The sequence below is a fragment of the Diceros bicornis genome, chromosome 22, assembly GCF_020826845.1.
Source record: "Diceros bicornis minor isolate mBicDic1 chromosome 22, mDicBic1.mat.cur, whole genome shotgun sequence".
Lineage (NCBI taxonomy): Eukaryota > Metazoa > Chordata > Mammalia > Perissodactyla > Rhinocerotidae > Diceros > Diceros bicornis.
The window spans coordinates 25,434,189-25,452,582 of record NC_080761.1 but is presented as its reverse complement, the minus strand read 5'-3'; the positions used below and the strand labels follow the sequence as shown (position 1 = coordinate 25,452,582).

General features: G+C 43.1%; 1 protein-coding gene across 1 annotated transcript in view; it reads right to left on the bottom strand.

Annotated features, from left to right (window-relative positions):
* DMRT1 (doublesex and mab-3 related transcription factor 1) overlaps positions 1-18,394 on the bottom strand; it is a 103,119-nt gene that overhangs the window by 42,449 nt on the left and 42,276 nt on the right. Inside the window, exon 4 of the mRNA XM_058565306.1 lies at positions 2,481-2,625. Coding sequence (XP_058421289.1) covers positions 2,481-2,625 — 145 coding nt within the window. The remainder of the gene's footprint in view (positions 1-2,480; positions 2,626-18,394) is intronic.

The window sequence follows — 18,394 nt, the reverse complement described above, 5'->3', positions numbered from 1 at the left end:
AAATAGACTGATGTCCCATCCCCACCCACTGCACCCTGCCATGTGCCTCAGCCCAACTTACCAGAAGGGCCCAGCATGCCCCTAAAGTGCTCCCCACTTGTGTCAATGCTGATGATAGAACTGAGGACCCAGCAGCTGACCCGGTGGCGTAGTGGTTAAGTCCGCGCACTCTGCTTCCGCCGCCCGGGGTTTGCGGATTCGGATCCCAGACAGGGACACGCGCACCACTCATCAAGCCATGCCGTGGCAGGCGTCCCACGTATAAAGTAGAGGAAGACGGGCACCGATGTTAGCCCAGGGCCAATCTTCCTCAGCAAAAAGAGGAGGATTGGCAACAGATGTTAGCTCAGGGCTAATCTTCCTCACCAAAAAAAAACCTGAGGATCCAATGCTCCCAGAGATGACCCTGGGTGTTCTTGTTCACCCCCCAAACACAATTTTCTCTTTCCTTTTCCCTTCCCAACCTGCTCGGTAAAAATTTCTTGCAATGCAGAAACCCCAAATACCATATATTTGGAAGTCGTAAAGCCACATTTCTTTTAAAAATTAGCTAAGATTTGGATTTTCTATTAATTCACGTTCTCCTTCTCCATGACAATTGCCAAAAGTAGGTATTACTGAGATTTCACTGGAGTTCTTCCTAGCTGCCTCATGCCTGAAGCTTGACTCCCCTGATGAATTATTAGTGAGTTAGAGGGGTACCAGAAGGTTAGGCTGAGGTCTCCTCACACCACACTTTCAAACATACACATCGCCAGAAAAGTTTTAAGAAATCCTAGTTGTCATTCACCCAGTCTTTCCCTACAAACACTGGTGCAGCTGTCTTTTCTTTCCTAGACTGTAACCTCTTTCCTTCTGAGTCTTTTCCTTTTCTGCTATAAATTCAAATGCCTCTGCTCCTCTCCAAATTCGTTCCTCTCTGCTCTAATAAATTTCCTCTTATCTTTTTGTCTTACTGCCCTGCTCTGAATTTATACCTTTGTCTTAAGAATGCCAGTGCTTCTAAAAATATTCCATTATTCCTGGAGCAAGAGACTCAGGCAATTTCTTCCTGAAAGCAGGTTTCATTCCTAATTTTTTATATGAACAAACATTTCTTTAACTGTTCATTCCGTAAATTGTGCCCTGGCTCCATGAGACAAAAAATGAGGTAGGATTCTGACCTTTCAGCCTTGTGTTTCCTTACAGAACAAGCTTACTTGAAAATATTACCTGATTCATTTATTCATTCATTCATTCACTCAACCAATAAATAAACAAAAGGCAGGTAAAAAGGTATATGTATTCTCTGTCCTTAAGGAACATACAATCCAGATAAGTACAGAGAGTCAAAAGCAGTATGAATGAAGGACCATATGGGCATACATTACATGGTAGGAATATTTATAATATAGAATTGTGCTTGCCCACTCCTGACAAAAAGTGATTATTAATAAAAGTCATAGTGCAATCAATAATGTGTACTTCAGTCTCTCTACAGTTCAAACTCATCAGTTCCCCTGACCTATATATTCCATATTAGTGGAATCCTTTATTTTATTTTAGTATGGTCAATAAAGCATAACTCACCCAGCTTTTTTAGACTTCATTGTTCTGAATTTGGAAATGAAAGCACGGTTCTGAGTCTCATTTTCTAAGCACTTGCTTTACAAAGAAAACAAGTTCTCCAAAGAGAGTTAAATTATTGAGATAACAGATTTCTTGTATTCAGTACAGGGTAAGTTCTAGTAGTCAGTTTCTCTACCAAGTCACTCAGTATTGCTCTGATTTCCACTTACTGCCTCAATTGTGTATGTTTCTCATTTTCCTAGATCAAAAGATGATGCTTATATATAAAGAACTTAAAAACGGGGGCTGGAAACACAGCAGGCATAAAAGACCTGCCTATCATCGCAGCGTAAATGTTGGAGAGAAGGTTAAAACTGAAGTTGAGGAATTGTATATTTCAAAGTGCTTTGGTTCATTAAACAGTCATTTTTTATTTTAAAGCATTAGATCAGAGTTATTTGCTACTGCATAAACTCTGAGATCTATTGTATTAAAAAATGTTTTATTATGTTATTTTATTTCCTCCGCCAAAAGACGAATACCCCTTCAATTTTCAAAGGGAAAAGTTTTGGAAAACAAGTATTCAATATACAGAAATTCACTTCACCAAAAAGATCAGAACTTGAACTACATCTAAAATGCCCCGTATTTCTTACTGATCCTCCAGAAAATATATTTTTAGCTTCTGATGAGTCTCTCATCTTATTCTTGTCACTCCAGGAATCCAGAAAAGAGAAACAGGATATTAAAAATCTGGCAAAGCAAAATCATTCCATAACTAAATACTTTAAAAAATATTTATATAAGATTTACACAGCAATAAACTTTCCAACAGCTTCTAACTGGTAAGCTGTTAGAGAGGGCTAGAGATCCAGTGTTGGATGCTCATTCTCTCTCCATCCCACATCTAGTCTGTGTAACCAGACACCTACCACTTGCTTTGGCTTCCGCGTAAGAGGGGCCATCCTCAAAAGTGAAGATCTGGGACACGCTCTGGCCCAGGTAGGAGGGAGGCGGGTAGTAAGAATGCATCCTGTACTGGGAACTCACCGCGTGGCGGTTCTCCGAGTTTTTCATCTGCTTAAGAAAAAAGAAGGAATATATTGAGGTCAAAGTTGCATTTTACAATTATTATAAGAAGCCTAAAGGTACAAACTCTCAGTTATAAAATAAATAAGTCCTGGATCTGTAATGGACAGCATGGTGACTATAGTTAACAATACCGTGTTGCATATTTCAAACCTGCTGAGAGTAGATCTTAAAAGTTCTCATCACAGGGGTCAGCCTCGTGGCCTAGCAGTTAAGTTTGACACATTCCACTTAAGCGGCCTGGGTTTGGTTCCAGGGTGCAGCTCTACACCACTGGTCAGTGGCCATGCTGTGGCAGCGAACCACATACAAAATACAGGAAGACTGGCACAGATGTTAGCTCAGAGCGAATCTTCCTCAGTAAAAACAAAAAAGTTCTCATCAAAAAGCAAAAAAATTTGTAACTACGTATGGTGATGGATGTTAACTAGACTTATTGTGGTGATCATTTCACAATATATACAAATATCGAATCATTCTGTTATACACCTGAAACTAATATAATGTTATATGTCAATTATATCTCAATAAAAATAAATTTATTTTTTAAAAAAAGAATTGCCTAATTCTTTAAATTAAGGGAACAGCCTATTAAAGTTGGAAGTATCCTCAACCACAAATATGCCCCTCCAGTGCACTGATCCTAGAAATATTAGAACAGTGCATTCTGAAGGTGCCTTTTCTATCTAGGGGTCCCCTCTAAAGAACCCCAAATTCCATCTGGTCATATGATGCTCAATTAATAAGTACTAAAGAGAACAGGGCCATAGAGAGGGAGGAGTTCTGCTTAGGAGCCAACACAACATGCTGTAACACTGACTAGTTTGTTTGAGCAGGAGCAAGTTACTTAACTTCCTCACGTGTTTTCTCACGTGTAAAACTGCCATCTTACCTTGGTTATCCTACAGCGTTCATATAAAGAGAATATTCTAAAAAATAAATAACATGCAAAGGTGTAAGGTAAGCTGTTGTCATTAGCATGATGCTGTGCTGGATACTGTCACTTAGCGTCCATTCCCACCCCCCTTCTATGCTTTTCCCTATAGCTAGGAACAGAAGTCTTGGGTCTGTTTCCCAGACTCTGTTGTCACCAGGGCTCTGGAGGTGATTTGGATTTTGCTAATAGGACACAGAGTGAGACGTGGAAGGCAGAAGAGAGGCACATGCTGTCCCCTCAGCAGCAGTGGTAGCTAACATGCAGCACTCATGCATTTCTCTGGCAATCACATCCTGCCTCTGGGACTGGGGCAGCTTTTATATAAGGAGCAGCTCCCCATAACTTCTTGATCTCTCATTCAAAGCTAAGGAGATAGGACCTGAAGGCTTAGAAGGGGCCCCCACTTCTACTTTCTCGGCCCTCCCTGGCCACTTCCACAAACATCTAGAACTGTTCTGTTCTCTGCACAGACTCTGGTATAGACAGTGAGCATTAAACGCATGATCATATCTTCAGAGCAAGAAGAGCTAGACTTCTATTATTTATACTGCCTTTATAAAATTAAATTTAGATAAGTTTATTTTTATTTTTTTGGGAGGAAGATTAGCCCTGAGCTAATATCGGATGCCAATCCTCATCTTTTTGCTGAGGAAGAATGGCCCTGGGCTAACATCCGTGCCCATCTTCCTCTACTTTATACGGAACGCCGCCACAGCATGGCTTGACAAGCAGTGTGTTGGTTGCGCCTGGGATCCCAACACGCGAACCCCAGGCTGCCGAAGCGGAGAGCGTGCACTTAACCGCTACGCCACCGGGCCGGCCTTGATAACTTTATTTTTAAAAAGTCAGTCTAAGAGAACGTTTAGGATAAACAAATTCTGCTCAAGAATTGAGGAATAATTTCAAAATCATGTTTTCCAAACGAATCTTTAGAATGCTACTTCATAAAGAAAATAGTACTAACTCGACAGACCCTTAACTTAACAGGTACTGGGATTATTTAAGATTTTTCTATGAATATCTAAATTTTGGACAATTTCCCAAGTAATACAGGCCTATGTGTACTTTGACTATCTGGCTCTGCTTGGTGGAAAGGCCTAAGTTCTTGATTTCTGTGTGCTAATTTGAAAAGCTCATTTTTGACCCTCCCAACTGTTCCCAGTGCAAATGTATGCTCTGATGGGTGGATTATTCTTGCAGAAGCAAAGACTCCATTCTACCTGATTATTTCCTTTCAGGTGAAGTTTACCCGGCAGTTCCCTTTACCCTTTCTAGTTTGTTTTTCTGAAGTATACAAAACGGTATTGCTTCTAGCTTCATCATCCAATTTTCATTTTCTACCATCATATAAATCTTTACTAAATAAGAGGGCTATCAAGCTATACTGGAAATAGCCAAAGGGGAAAAACTGGCTGCCCTTAACGTGTGAGCCCAAGTCAGGAGAGTCATTAAGGGGCCGTGAAATCATTTAAGGGGAAGTGATGATCAACAATCAGTTTACTGCACAGAACCCAGTTATCAGTTAGACCAGTGCTTCCCAGTCTCTGTGACTGTGTATACCAAAAGCCTAGGGATCCTGTCAAAAAGCAGATTCTGATCAGTAAGTCTACGGTGGGGCCTCAAGAGTCTGACACGATCCCAGGAGATGCTGATTCTGCTGGCTCAAAAACCTTGCTTTTGTCACAAGGGACTAGAATAAATGATCCTTTCACACATACTTTGTGCCTGTAGGAGCCCAAGACCAAAGGAAGACCTTCTAAAAAACTCTTTTGACCAATCGTTTACAACCATCAATTTTCCATCTGAACTGAGGGATGGTGGAAATGATGTAAATAGCATTTTTAAATTTTTATTGTTTTTCTATTTATACATGAAATTCCCCAGAGCTAAGAAGATTTTTTGCAGGGGTCTGCCGCCACCTAGAATTGCTGCAGCAGTAATAACAAACACATTTTGCATTAAAGAGCCATTTCTGCCTCTATAGACTTCCCCCAAGTCAATTACACAGCCGAAGTAATGAACGCGTAAGTACATAATATAAATGACAGAGCCTCCTCCCTCTGGGTGCTGAGTTGGCCACATCTCCTTCCGGTTTGACAGTATCTTTGAGTCAGTTCTTCAAGGAAAATGCTTTTCAATTTTCCCCATGTACGAGAAAACTGACAGGATTTGAGCCTGCAGGCTCTGCAAAATGCTGGATTTTTCTCTCATACTATGAATTTTATATAAAGCCTCTTTTCAAAATATTTGAAAAATGTTCACTGTGACTCTGGAGCAGGGGTCAGCAAACTTTTTTGTTGAATGGCCAAATAGTAAATATTTTAGGTTTTGCAAGCCACAGGGTCTCTAGAGAATTGGTAAATGAATGGACATGGCTGTGTTCCAATAAAACTTTATTTATAAAAACGCACCCTGGGGCAGCCTGGTGGCGCAGTGGTTAAGTGTGCGTGCTCCGCTGCGGTGGTCCGGGGTTCGCAGGTTCGTATCCTGGGCATGCACTGACGCACTGCTTGTCAAGCCATGCTGTGGCGGCGTCCCATATAAAGTAGAGAAAGACGGGCATGGATGTTAGCCCAGGGCCAATCTTCCTCAGCAAAAATAGGAAGATTGGCATTGAACGTTAGCTCAGGGCTGATCTTCCTCACCAAAAAAAAAAAAAAAGCCTCCTCGTTTTCAACCTTCACTCACGCTGAAATAGGAGGAGGGGACCCAGCAGGGATCCCTGGGCCCCACCCCTAGAGCATCTGATGTCACTGGTCTGGGATGTGGCCTGGGCCCTCAGTTTTTTCAAAGCAACCTGGGTAGTTTTACCATGACACCAAGATTGAGAACCAGTGTTCTAGAATTACCTACACACTTCCCACACCCCGAGAAGTATGAAATCTCAACGTCTCCAGTATTAACTAGAAAATGCAAAAGGTTAAGTCTGACAAAGAGACAGGTCAACTGCTGTCAATCCCAATGTGTATATTATTTGAAAAGAGATTCAGATAAACTGTGGAGTTCTTTTTTCCTTCTTTTAACTAAAGCTTACAGGAAAATAAACACAATTTAAAATCCATGCATGTGTTTATTTTTCCCTGAATTCTTTTTCTATGGTTTTAGAAAGCATCAAGTAACAAAGATTATTTGGAAACAGGAATTGAGTTATTTGAACTGAGACATTCAATTTCCCCAATGAATCCCCAAGATCACTGAGCTAGAAAAGACTCCCAGCAAAAGAAGAAAGAGATACAAAGGGTCAGACTCCATTGGAGGTTATTAAAATGTGAACTTACTGAGGCCATCAATCACTTCAGCTACATCCAACTTGAAAAATAATCCACAAATAACCGTCCATGTGACAACTTGGACATAAGAAAGAAAGACAGTTGTAGGTATTTCTCAGTGCATGTGTAAACCTCTGAAAGATGAAGTTAACATCAAATTGTGATTCACCCAGAAAAGGGCGTGGCAGAATGCTATTTAAAACTCTAGATCACCTCTTGCTCCCTTCTAACAAAAAAAATCACAGTCCTGCTACTTTTGGCTTAGACAAAATGGGTAAATAAGGAAATCTTTGAAACTTGTTTTACTTTAAACCAGGAGTACTCAGCGGGGGCAATTTATCTCCAAGGAACATTTGGCAAAGTCTAGAGACACCTGTCACAACTGGGGCAAGGGGTGTGTTACTGGCATCTAGTGGGCAGAGCCAGAGATGCTGCTAACACCCTATAATGCACAAGACAGCTCCACAACAAAGGATTATCCAGCCCAACATTTCAATAGTGCCCAGCTTGAGAAAACTTGCTTTAAACTAACCTACTACCACCCCCTTGTGCTTAGCTGCTCACCTCCAGCTAAAACAGCAAAGTTCCACTGAGGGACAGAAGTCACACACAAATTAAAAGAACTGTTCAGTTCTGCTAAAAGGATATAATTTTTTTCCTTTATCCAATGCTGACTTGTTTCTTAAGATCTTATTTTTTACTCCATTAAATTAAACAAACAAACCAAGTAAAACCTAAAAAAACAAGATTCCAGTGAATTATGTCTACTGTTATTATTAGCATGTGGTAGCTGGCAAGCGAGAGAGGTGTTTTATAATCTTATTACTCACCCCAAGTCTCTGAACCAGAGTGTGACCTATGGAAAGGAGCTGAGTTGGCAGAGAAGGTGCATGTGTTGGTATTAACCCCGGAGGAAAACCTCAGAGCTTTGGGCTTTATTTTATTAAACTGTTGAGAACATACAGCACAGTAATCTGAACTATAGGTTTCCTTTTTATATACCATAGTCACTCTTTTTTTATAGTAACAATAAAATCCCAACAAAACATAAAAATGTTAGACCCCACTTCCTTAAAAAAAAAATTTCTCAATACCATTCATTGGTTGTCTGTTAAGGTTTTATACAGGAAAAGAGTCTGTTCTTGCACTGAACTGAACACTCCATCTGGGTTATGGCTCAAAGAGGTTCCTGAAGACCAAATTGTTGTCTCATTGTTCATTAAGCGTGGCTGAGCTGCTCAGAATTAGAATTGAAGAGGAAAGGGAATGGTCTTCATGAGAAGAGTGATTGTACAGGATAAAATTCTTAATTGCAAACTCTGATAGTTAAATGAATAGTGTGAAGATTCCCTTGGCATTGACCTGTGGCCTACAGTCTTTTAAATTGCAAAAGCAGCAGTTGGGATGACCCCTTGGTTTTATGAACAGAAATCTTTTTAAGAAGAAGGCACAGCTCCTCGCACACTGTGGTAAATTCTAGGTCTCCTGGTGATGCTAAGAGTGAAGGTTGGGGATGACTTCTGCCCTCATTAAAAGATTTCTTTAGTTTTAAAAGAAGCTTTTTTTCAAGCCATCTGAATGGGATGCCTGCTGCCGGGCTCACCTAATCACACACTGTGAGCCCCACAGACTCTCCCTATGCCAGGGCTCACCCCGCCCCCCACCCCCTACAAGTGCCCACTGACCTCCTGAAACAGGCACCTTGCTCATCCCCTGGGAACCCACGCGTCACAGCTGGAAGGAATTATTTTTAAATATATAGGCTAAAAATGATTGCTACTATGCACATATTTCAGAGATTACTGAAACACCAACAGGCCAAATGCTAAGTCATGTGACACAAGCAGATTCCCTTGGGCTACAATCCCTCCCTCCCACCTTCCTTTCCTGTCTGTCTGGTCCTCTGGAGGTTAGTTTTCTCGCCCCTAACTTCTTCCTAACCTTGCTTTGTCTTAGGTGCTCATACCGTGGAATGCCCTCTACGCCTCTCCCTAGAGGGAGAAAGAGCAAAAGAGACAGAGAGAGGGAGACTGGTCTTGCGAGGACTCAGGCCCTTGTGAGGGATTCCCGCAAAGCCGGCGTGGACACCTTCAATGAGCCCAGGGAAGGTGCTGAGTGTGAGGGTCAGCACTTAGATGCTGGAGAACCAAAGAGCTGTCTGTCCAAAAGCGGAAGAGATGCTCCTCCTCCCCAGGGAGGAGGGGGGAGAGGAAGAACGGAGAAAGAAGACAGGAGGAGGATGCTCAAGCAACATGGCAGAGAGCACAAACCATTTAAGAAATGATACATCTAAGATGCTTGAAGTTGTAAACCCTATGTTTCCCAGAGCTTCAGAAAGTCTGTGACACATGTGAAAGCAAAAAAAAAAACGCGTAGGCTGGCTCTGCATAAAGGACTGAAGAAAGGAGCTCCATTCCAGGTTGGACTAATACCAGAGTAGATTTTAAAACATGAAAGGGCCAGACCCCTGGCTTAGCGGTTGAGTGCGCGCGCTCCGCTACTGGGGGCCCGGGGTTCGGATCCCGGCGCGCACCGACGAACCACTTCTCCGGCCATGCTAAGGCCGCGTCCCACATACAGCAACTAGAAGGATGTGCAACTATGACATACAACTATCTACTGGGGCTTTGGGGAAAAAAAGGAGGAGGATTGGCAATAGATGTTAGCTCAGAGCCAGTCTTCCTCAGCAGAAAGAGGAAGATTAGCATGGATGTTAGCTCAGGGCTGATCTTCCTCACAAAAAAAAAAAAAAAACAAACAAAACCATGAGAAACAACCATAGGATGAAAGATGGAAAAAACCAGAAATCCCAGCGGGGCATGAATAGGGATTCACACCACTCTCGTATAAACTTTAAGGGATGGAAACTCCATATGATATCAGGATTACACTCGTATTTACTAGTGGTCCACTTTGCTCGTCTTTACTAAAAAAAAAAATTAAGATGTGACTATTTCCACATTTTAAAAAACCCAAATTAATTTTTTAAAACTTGTGTCGCTCCATTGCTGGTTTCACCATCTGCATCAGGGTACTGATAGCACGGGGTTTACTCCTCCGGACAACGTCTTACAAAATGCAGCATCGTGACCCTTCAGTGGGCCCCAAAACAATTCAGGGGGTTGCAATCAACATATATACTTTTTAAGAACAGTATGGAAATGAATGGAATGAAACAGAATAGAATAAAATAGAATAGAAATATGAGAATTCACTGTATACAGTATGGGTAAGAGCTGTTTTATGAAACTTTTCATTTTGTGTTTATATGTATGTATAAATATATACTGGATCACGATATAAAATATTTCTTCCTGTGGGTCTTGGTCTAAAGTGCTTGAAAGAAACTGATGTATATAAATCAGGTAAAGGGAAGTAAGGACCTTTAAAAACAGGTACATAGTAAGAAAAAGCCGATTTTATTTATTTATTTATTTATTCTGCTGAGAAAGATTCACCCTGAGCTAACATCTGTGCCCATCTGTCTCTATTTTGTATGTGGGGGGCCACAACAGCATCACCACAGACCAGTGGTGTAGGTCCACACCTGGAAACTAAACCCAGGCTGCCGAAGCAGAGTACATAAACTTAACCACTAGGCAACAGGGCTGGCCCCAGAAAAAGCCAATTTTAACCACGGCTCCTTTTCCTGGAACCTAGAAGGTTCTGATGCATTTCAGGCACTCACAGAAGAGAGGGGGGCAGTCGGTTTGGAGACAGTCTCAGGCTGGGACTAGCCCAGCACCCTCCTCATTTTCCCAAATCACAAATCTATGCAGGATTTTCTAGCTCCTGGGTCAGAAACTTGTATTTATCTGACTCACAAATCTGAAACACAAGCCCTGACTTCCCACCTGAAGTCATACAGAGCCAGGCAGGAAGGCAAGCATGATTTACGGGAAAGCCAATAAGGAACAGCTTCAGTAAAAGAGCTGGTGGAGGAGGGCATGAGAAAGTTTATATTTTTAAAACTGGGTTAATAACTATCAAGACACAGGACTCTCCATTCTCTCTAACACGTCAAGTCTCTGAAAGCACTATGTAACACCTCTTAAGACAAATGGAGGGGGCTTGTAATGATGACATTCTTAACATAACTTTCCTGAGAAAATGCTGGTTACTGACTACAGGGCTAATGGAATTTCAGAGGGGAAAAAAACGAGCATTTATTGAGAGATACTACAAAGACTCATCCTGTTGTCTCATGGAGTCCTCATCACATAATCATCATTAACATAGGAAGAAACTGCTCAGAGAGATCCAATAACTTGGTTCCGCTCACAAAGGGAATAAGCAGAGAAGGCAGGATTCAAAACGAGTCAGCCTCAGAAGCTTCTCTCTACTAAACCAAGCCACTTTTCCCACCTTAAATTAAGATATCTGCTTATTACGCAGACCTACTCACTGCCTTTGGCTTTTAACAACTCTTTATGCTTTCACTGCTTCGAAACCAAATAAGAAACATTTTTTATGGAGACTGAAAATGAGAAGAAAAGATGCTTGTAACCACACATCCAGGAACTTTGATTTTAGGGCAGAAATTTCAGAGGCATCCATATCTGTTCCCATCGTGATGGACAAACTTAATTAACCTTTGCTACTCTGTCCCAACCTACTGTTTTAGACAAAACTAGTGACCCACAAACAATATGTTACCATCAGAATCTCAATGGCTGCGACACCAAGAGATATAGCTCCATCAGCACTATCGGGAAATAAGCCACTCAGATCAGCCGCTCTAAGAAATATGGATTATATTCATGTCACACATGAGCTGTCGGAAACATTAGGATACTTTTCGCATAAATCAGCAGTGTGAAGGGTATCTTATGACTACTGAACATGATAGACTGCTTGGAGGGCAAGGTGAGATTGTCTGGGGCCACCTTCTAAGTGTAAGCACACACGCACACTCACATACTTGAAGTGCACTGTATTAAAATTCAAATGCAGGCTGGTGCCTGCTGATGGGCACACTCAATTCCCAGTGGGTTAGTAGCATGGAAAGGCCCTTGCTACTACTCCAAAACCATGATGGCGAGAGTCCACCTCTAAGTAACCAAAATGACACAATGACCCAAAATCTGAAGTGTGTGTGCATGTGTGCGTGTGTCTGGGACCACACTTAAGAGCCACATGTGTAGTGACTTAAACGTGGTTAATACTATCACGACACAGGACTCTCCTCCACTGTCTCTAACACGTCAAGTCTCTGAAAACATTATATAAGTTATGTCGTATAAAATTTTACATATATCGTAAGAGATAAGGAAACATTATATAACACCTCTCAAGGCTTCATACAAGGAAAACCAAGGAATGCGCGCTGCCCCACGAGGAAGGCAGAGATACAATGGGAACGCACGTGCCCTCTGCAGCCAAGCAAACCCAGTTCAAACTCCAGCTCCTTCACGTACCAGCCGTGTGCATGTTGGCAGGTCACTTCATCTCTCTGAGCCTCACCCGCCTCACTCACAAAAGGGGATACTAACCCCTCACAGGGCTGTGCTTAAGGGTTAAGTGGAATATCAAATATGACATGCCCAGCCCCGTAGGCCATTCAGTAACTGTCTTGTTGCATCTTCCCCTTCCCTTTATGGGGCCTCCCGCTGTGGGAGCATGAGTGGGAGGGTGGTGGTCACACTCAAGAACCCCTCTTTTGAGTTTCTTACCAAACAACTCTGAGCCCTTTCATAGGTATGTCAGGGATCTAGTAACAAAGTGGGAGACAGAGGGCCAGCCCCATGGCATAGTGGTTAAGTTCAGCACATTCTGCTTTGGCGGCCCAGGTTCACAGGTTCAGATCCTGGGCGTGGACTTAGACCACTCATCAACCACACTGTGGTGGTGACCCACATCTAAAGTAGAGGAAGACTGGCACAAATGTTAGCTCAGGGCTAATCTTCCTCAGCAAAAAAAAAAAAAAAAAAGGGAGGGAGACAGAAAAATCTGCCCATTACCTACTTAAAAAATTAAGTACATACTTTGATATTTGAAAGAAAAATTCATTCTCTGAAATTTTTCTACTTTTCAAATTTAAAAAGTTGGAAAACCTACTCAAGATCCTACATTGACACTATCAAACACACAGAGAGAAAGAAAACATGTTACTTCCCATTTTTTGGTTTTATACATTAAATTATTATGTCTGCCTTCCTTCTCCTAGTATTAGCTGATAAGAACTGGGAACTGCCAAAAAGAATGTTTGTGAGAAGAAATGTGATGAAAAAGGGTGTGAAAAATAAAATGAGGAGATAATCCCTTTTTTCCTATTTCTCAATCATGGCATGAACCCCCGTCCCAGGAGGTTGTGCGCCTCAAGGGCGATGCCCACAGGATTAGTGTATACCAAAGAGGGGGTGCTGAGAGCAACCTGTCCTGGGTGCAGGCAATAAGGGGGTACACTCTCTGTAGAGCATTTTTAAAAATAATAAAACTCACTAAGCCAATCTGCTTTGAATTCTCACCATGCAGTGCCAATTCTAAATTATGATAAAATATTTGTCCTCGCCCTGCCTCGCTCCACCCCTTGGCACACACTGCACAGGGCCCACCTTTTCCACAGCATCACCGCCCTCCCTGGGAAACCTCCAGACTGACCACAACAGTGACTAGAGAATTACGTGTGTCCTTCGATTCTTCTCTCTCATCCACTCCGCTGTGAGCTGGAACGTGAGGGTCGGGACAGTCTAGTACAGTCCTGGGCACAGAGTTGACACTCAATAAATGAATGATAATGAATGAGCGAAGGGGTTTCTTATATACACCCCGTAATACGGTAGAGTTTTGTAACCCTATTCTTTTTATTTTTCTACTATCATATTCCTAACATAGTTTTAAAAATATAGGGCAAACTAGCCTCTGTTATGCATTCCCCTGATTTTGGTCTTTCTTCAACTAATGAGAGATACCTAACAAGCCACAGAAACATGGACTCCCGAGAAATTTGAGAAACACTCAAATTTCCACGTACTTGTAAGTTCTGAAAAGCAACTAATTTTATATCATATTCACATCTATTTAGGGAAAAAGCAAGCTAAGAGGGCAAACATAAATAGATAAGATTTTGGCCACCAGCCCAACCAAATCAAATCTGAAAGCTTTCAAAAGCTGTAATCTTATTATCTAATTTGCAAGCTGATGAGAGTATCCCCAAATGACTGTATCATTTACTAACACGATGTTACCGAGTCAGAGATCAGGTTGTGTAACAATCTCGCAACAGACTGATGATGTGGTACTTTCTGCCTCGAACTGAATTGTGGAGTAGTCCCAGTGGAGCACACTAGCCTTTTCCAGGGTTTTCCAACTCACTCCAGATCACACTAAACCCGTGGAAGAATGGAAATGAACCTACAGGATGGCCCAGGGTTTACTGCAATCTCCCAAAGATTCCTAAGAATCCGAGGTTCCACTCTATCTGGATTCCCTGGGGTGTTACTGGACGGCTTCAGCCAGGCTGAGAAGACAATCCCTTAGGATGTCCAGGGCCTGGCCCATTCCCCTTGATCCTCTCTCAGAGTCAGAGCTGCCTTCCCGAGTGCCTGCATTTCCAGAGGCCAGCTCCACTTTCTTCCGCAATCCACACACTTTTAACCAAAATACGCTGCAAAAAGGACTCTACTGTGTACTGCTGCAGTTAAGAAACGTCCCTCAGCCCCACCTCTCACCATCTGTCTGAGTTCTGCTTCTACAATGCCCACCATCTCCCTCATCTTCGGCTGCAGACCAAGAGCGACCAGGAATATTGTCAGAGCAGGTACCAAGTCTTACAAACAACTGCCCTCGCTGCAGGATCAAAAGCACACAAGTCATTAAACTTTCAGAATCTGTGAAACAAAACAGCAATTCCTTCCAGAAAAGGTATAATAAAAATCAGATGGATGGCTGTCGTGATCATCAATTGTAATCATCTAGAATGAGATACAATAGCAATTCCTTTGTGAAAGTACATGTAAAGAAGTGGGTAGTTTAGAAACAGAGAGCCAGGACTGCATTTATCCGGCCTACAAAGCTCCAGAGAGGTTCACAGGATGACCCCAGAGCTACTGCTGCCCCTCCCAGCGCTGGCCAGCAAATAGGATTAAGAATGTGTTGTAAAGGCCCAAGAGAATTGAGTTTATTATTTATCCTTAAAACAGAAGAACCTGGGCAAGCACTGGTGGCCTACTGGTTAAGTTCGGGGCGCTCCGCTTCAGCTCCCAGGTGTGGACCTACACCACTCGTCTGTCAGTGGCCATGCTGTGGCGGCGGCTCACATACAAAAAAAAGGAAGACTGGCAGCAGATGTGAGCTCAGGGCAAATCTTCCTCAGCAAAAAAAAAAGAAGTGAAGAAACTAATGAGGAATTATGTTTCAGAAGAGAAACTTAAAGACGTGGCTGGGACCTGACAGGCCATTTAAGGGAAAGTTCATAGTAGAGGCAATGCGACTCCCAAACTTGGGGAAGCCTGACACTTCACTTCTCTGGCTTTAAACTTCCTGTGGTCTAGAGTGACTTGCATGTTTCTTTAAAGAGAAGATCCTCCAAGACTGGCCTTCTGACCTGGTAGGCCCAATCCCTGTGTCCTCACTGTACCAGAAGGCAGGACCTACTTGGGGTGCATGAGAAGGAGTCCCACAAATTGCTGGGCTAGCATGAGGGTGTTTACAAGGCTGTGATAAAAAAGAAGGAAAAGACCAAAGCACTCTGCCTGCAAGGAGTTAAGCTAAGAGTGAAGTCAACACAATTGCTGGAAGAAGCATACCTCGGACCCTGAAGCACTGTGCTGTTGTCATGGTGACACAATGACAGTGCAGTGGTTTCCAGACTCTCTCTGGACTTCAGACTAGTAAAGCTTTTTAAAAAGGGCTGGGGAGACACAGGTAGTGTCACCAACTTTTTATATTGCTGAGTAAGGGCATTTACAAAAAAAGAAATGCTGCCATCTAATAGGATCATCATTCAAAAAAAAAGTCGGAAGGCTATAGTCTCAATAAAAACAATTATTTTAAATTGAATAATTTAGCTTTAAGAAAAACCCACTTGTGCTTATTTTCCTCATTTCTCTGTAAACCAGCACAGGTAACATCCTGCATAGACGACAGTGAACTGCTAGACACAATCCCAGTAAAACAGGGAACAAGCAGACACCAGAGTCCACGACTGCTATCTGAACTGAATAATGCACTAAGAACAAATATTAGAACTGGAGGTATTTAGGGGAAAGAAATACATTAGTATCAATATTTTTCTATGAAATGACTGTCTAACCTAGAAACTCCAAAATAAGCAACTATAAAATTATTAGAATTACAAAGTTCATGAAAGTGGCCAGACGCAAAATAAATATACCCCATCATAGAAAGAGAAGGTGTCACGGCCGGCCTGCTGGCGCAGTGGTTAAGTGCGTGCACTCCGCTGCGGCGGCCCGGGGTTCACAGGTGCGGATCCCGGGCGCACACTGACACACGACTTGCTAAGCCATGCTGTGGCAGCGTCCCATATAAAGTAGAGGAAGATGGGCACGGATGTTAGCCCAGGGCCAGTCTTCCTCAAGAAAAAAGGGGAGGATTGGCATCGGATGTTAGCTCAGGGCTAGTCCTCCTCACAAAAAAAAAAAAAAAGCAAGAAAGAGAAGGTGCATAACCCTTTCAGTCATCAACAGAAATTTACGTCTGTATAATTCCCCTTTAAGGAACCAAATTATCACTGTTGGCCCTTACAGCCCAAGGCAAATAGTGTATCTATTTTAATTCCCTTTTCTTGAGGAAAGAAATTGCTTTAAATGTTTTAAACTGAATATGTTCTTATAAATTTCTCTTGTGGCTGCTTGCAAATTTTGTCAGTTTTTCTTTGCAGAAGAAAAAGCCAGTCAGCGTCTGTCTACCACCAGAGAGTGACCAATGACCAATTTGCTCTAAAAAGAGGAGCCAGGGCTAGTTCAACCTGTGGGTGACGTGGGCGATGGGACTGGAGCTGGCAGCCTCGTGGATCACAAGACTGTTTGTAGAGAGAGCACCCAACCACAGGTGAGGCGGCCCAGGTTTGGGGCCCGGCCCTCCATCAACAGCTGTGTTCCTCAGGCAAGTCACTTCAACGTTCTCAGCCCAGAACCACCCAGGAGTCTGAGGTGGCCAGATGCACATTATCCTGGGGGCCCTGACAGTACAGCTCGGTGGTCTGCTCTCCTACTTCATCTTAAAAATTGAAGTGGATTTTGCATTCTACTACCTTCTCCCTGACATATTTTTCTTAATTTAGGAATATTTTAAAATAATGACTGTTAATTGTAATGTCTCCTTGGGAATGGGAGGCAGAATTAAGCCATGGCTTCAGACCCCCCACCCCCACTGCTGGACCCTCCGGTGGGGCCACTAGGGCACAGGTGTGGAGAGGATGTAGCTGCTCCCACACAGCACACGCTAGAGAAGTCCCCTCTTCTCAACATCCTTGTAGCCAACGGGTTGTTCTGACGCTGGGCCACGCTAATAGAAAGAGGAGGCCGGGTGAAAACAAGGGCCCCCGTCAGGCTGCTCATGAGAGGATGGAGAACAGCGGGCAGGCCAGGCAGGCAGTCAAAGGGCAGTCGCTTTGATAAGTGCCCCGGCTGGCCCTCTGGCCCTCAGCAGCCTAAGGTGCTGGAGGCCATCCCAAGAACGCTCACAAGGGGGCGCCTTTCTCTGTGCTCCAAGGTCCAGATGCCAGAATCTGGTTTCCTTTTTGTTTGTATCTCTGTTTCAAACCCAGAGCTACTCAGATGATCCCCAACCTCCCTTCTCATTTTGCACATGTTAACAGGTGCAAACCCCCCAAGACCCGTTTTTTGCATTTTTGTCTGTTTGGTGCAGTGGTAGATCCCTAGCACACAACAGGACCTCCATGCATGTAAATGAATGCATTCCAGTGACATGCATAATCATAAATGGGCAACCATATCATGAGACACTTCAGACCGAGCCCAAAATAACCACCAGAAGGAATGAAATCAGCTCTGTTGCCATTTTTCTCTGTGTGTGGGTACGTGTGTGAGAAGATTAGCCCTGAGCTAACACCCACTGCCAATCCTCCTCTTTTTGCTGAGGAAGACTGGCCCTGGACTAACATCCGTACCCATCTTCCTCTACTTTATATGGGACACTGCCACAGCATGGCTTGATAAGCGGTGCGTGGGTCCGCGCCCCGGGATCTGAACCCTGGGCGGCTGAAGTAGAGCGCGCGAACTCAACCTCCACGCCACTGGGCCGGCCCCTCTGCTGCCATTTTGACCACACCTTAACTGTGGTCAGAAGGTGAGTCTACACATCTGTTGGCACAAGCTTCTGAAAAGCAATCGAGGGCTTCTGCTATAGGGACAGAAAGGAGATCCCAGGTACAGCTCCAAGTCCTCCCATATTTATTTCTGCTCACTTGATATGCACCTCTCCCTTGTCAACCTGGTACAACATGTTTATTTAAGAGATAATGTTGCCGTGGAGGAGTGCACAAGGCAATAAACAGCTTTTGCAGGCAATTAAATGCAGAAGCGAAATTGAGCTGCTGGCCAGTGGAACCAGCCATTCATCGTGAGTT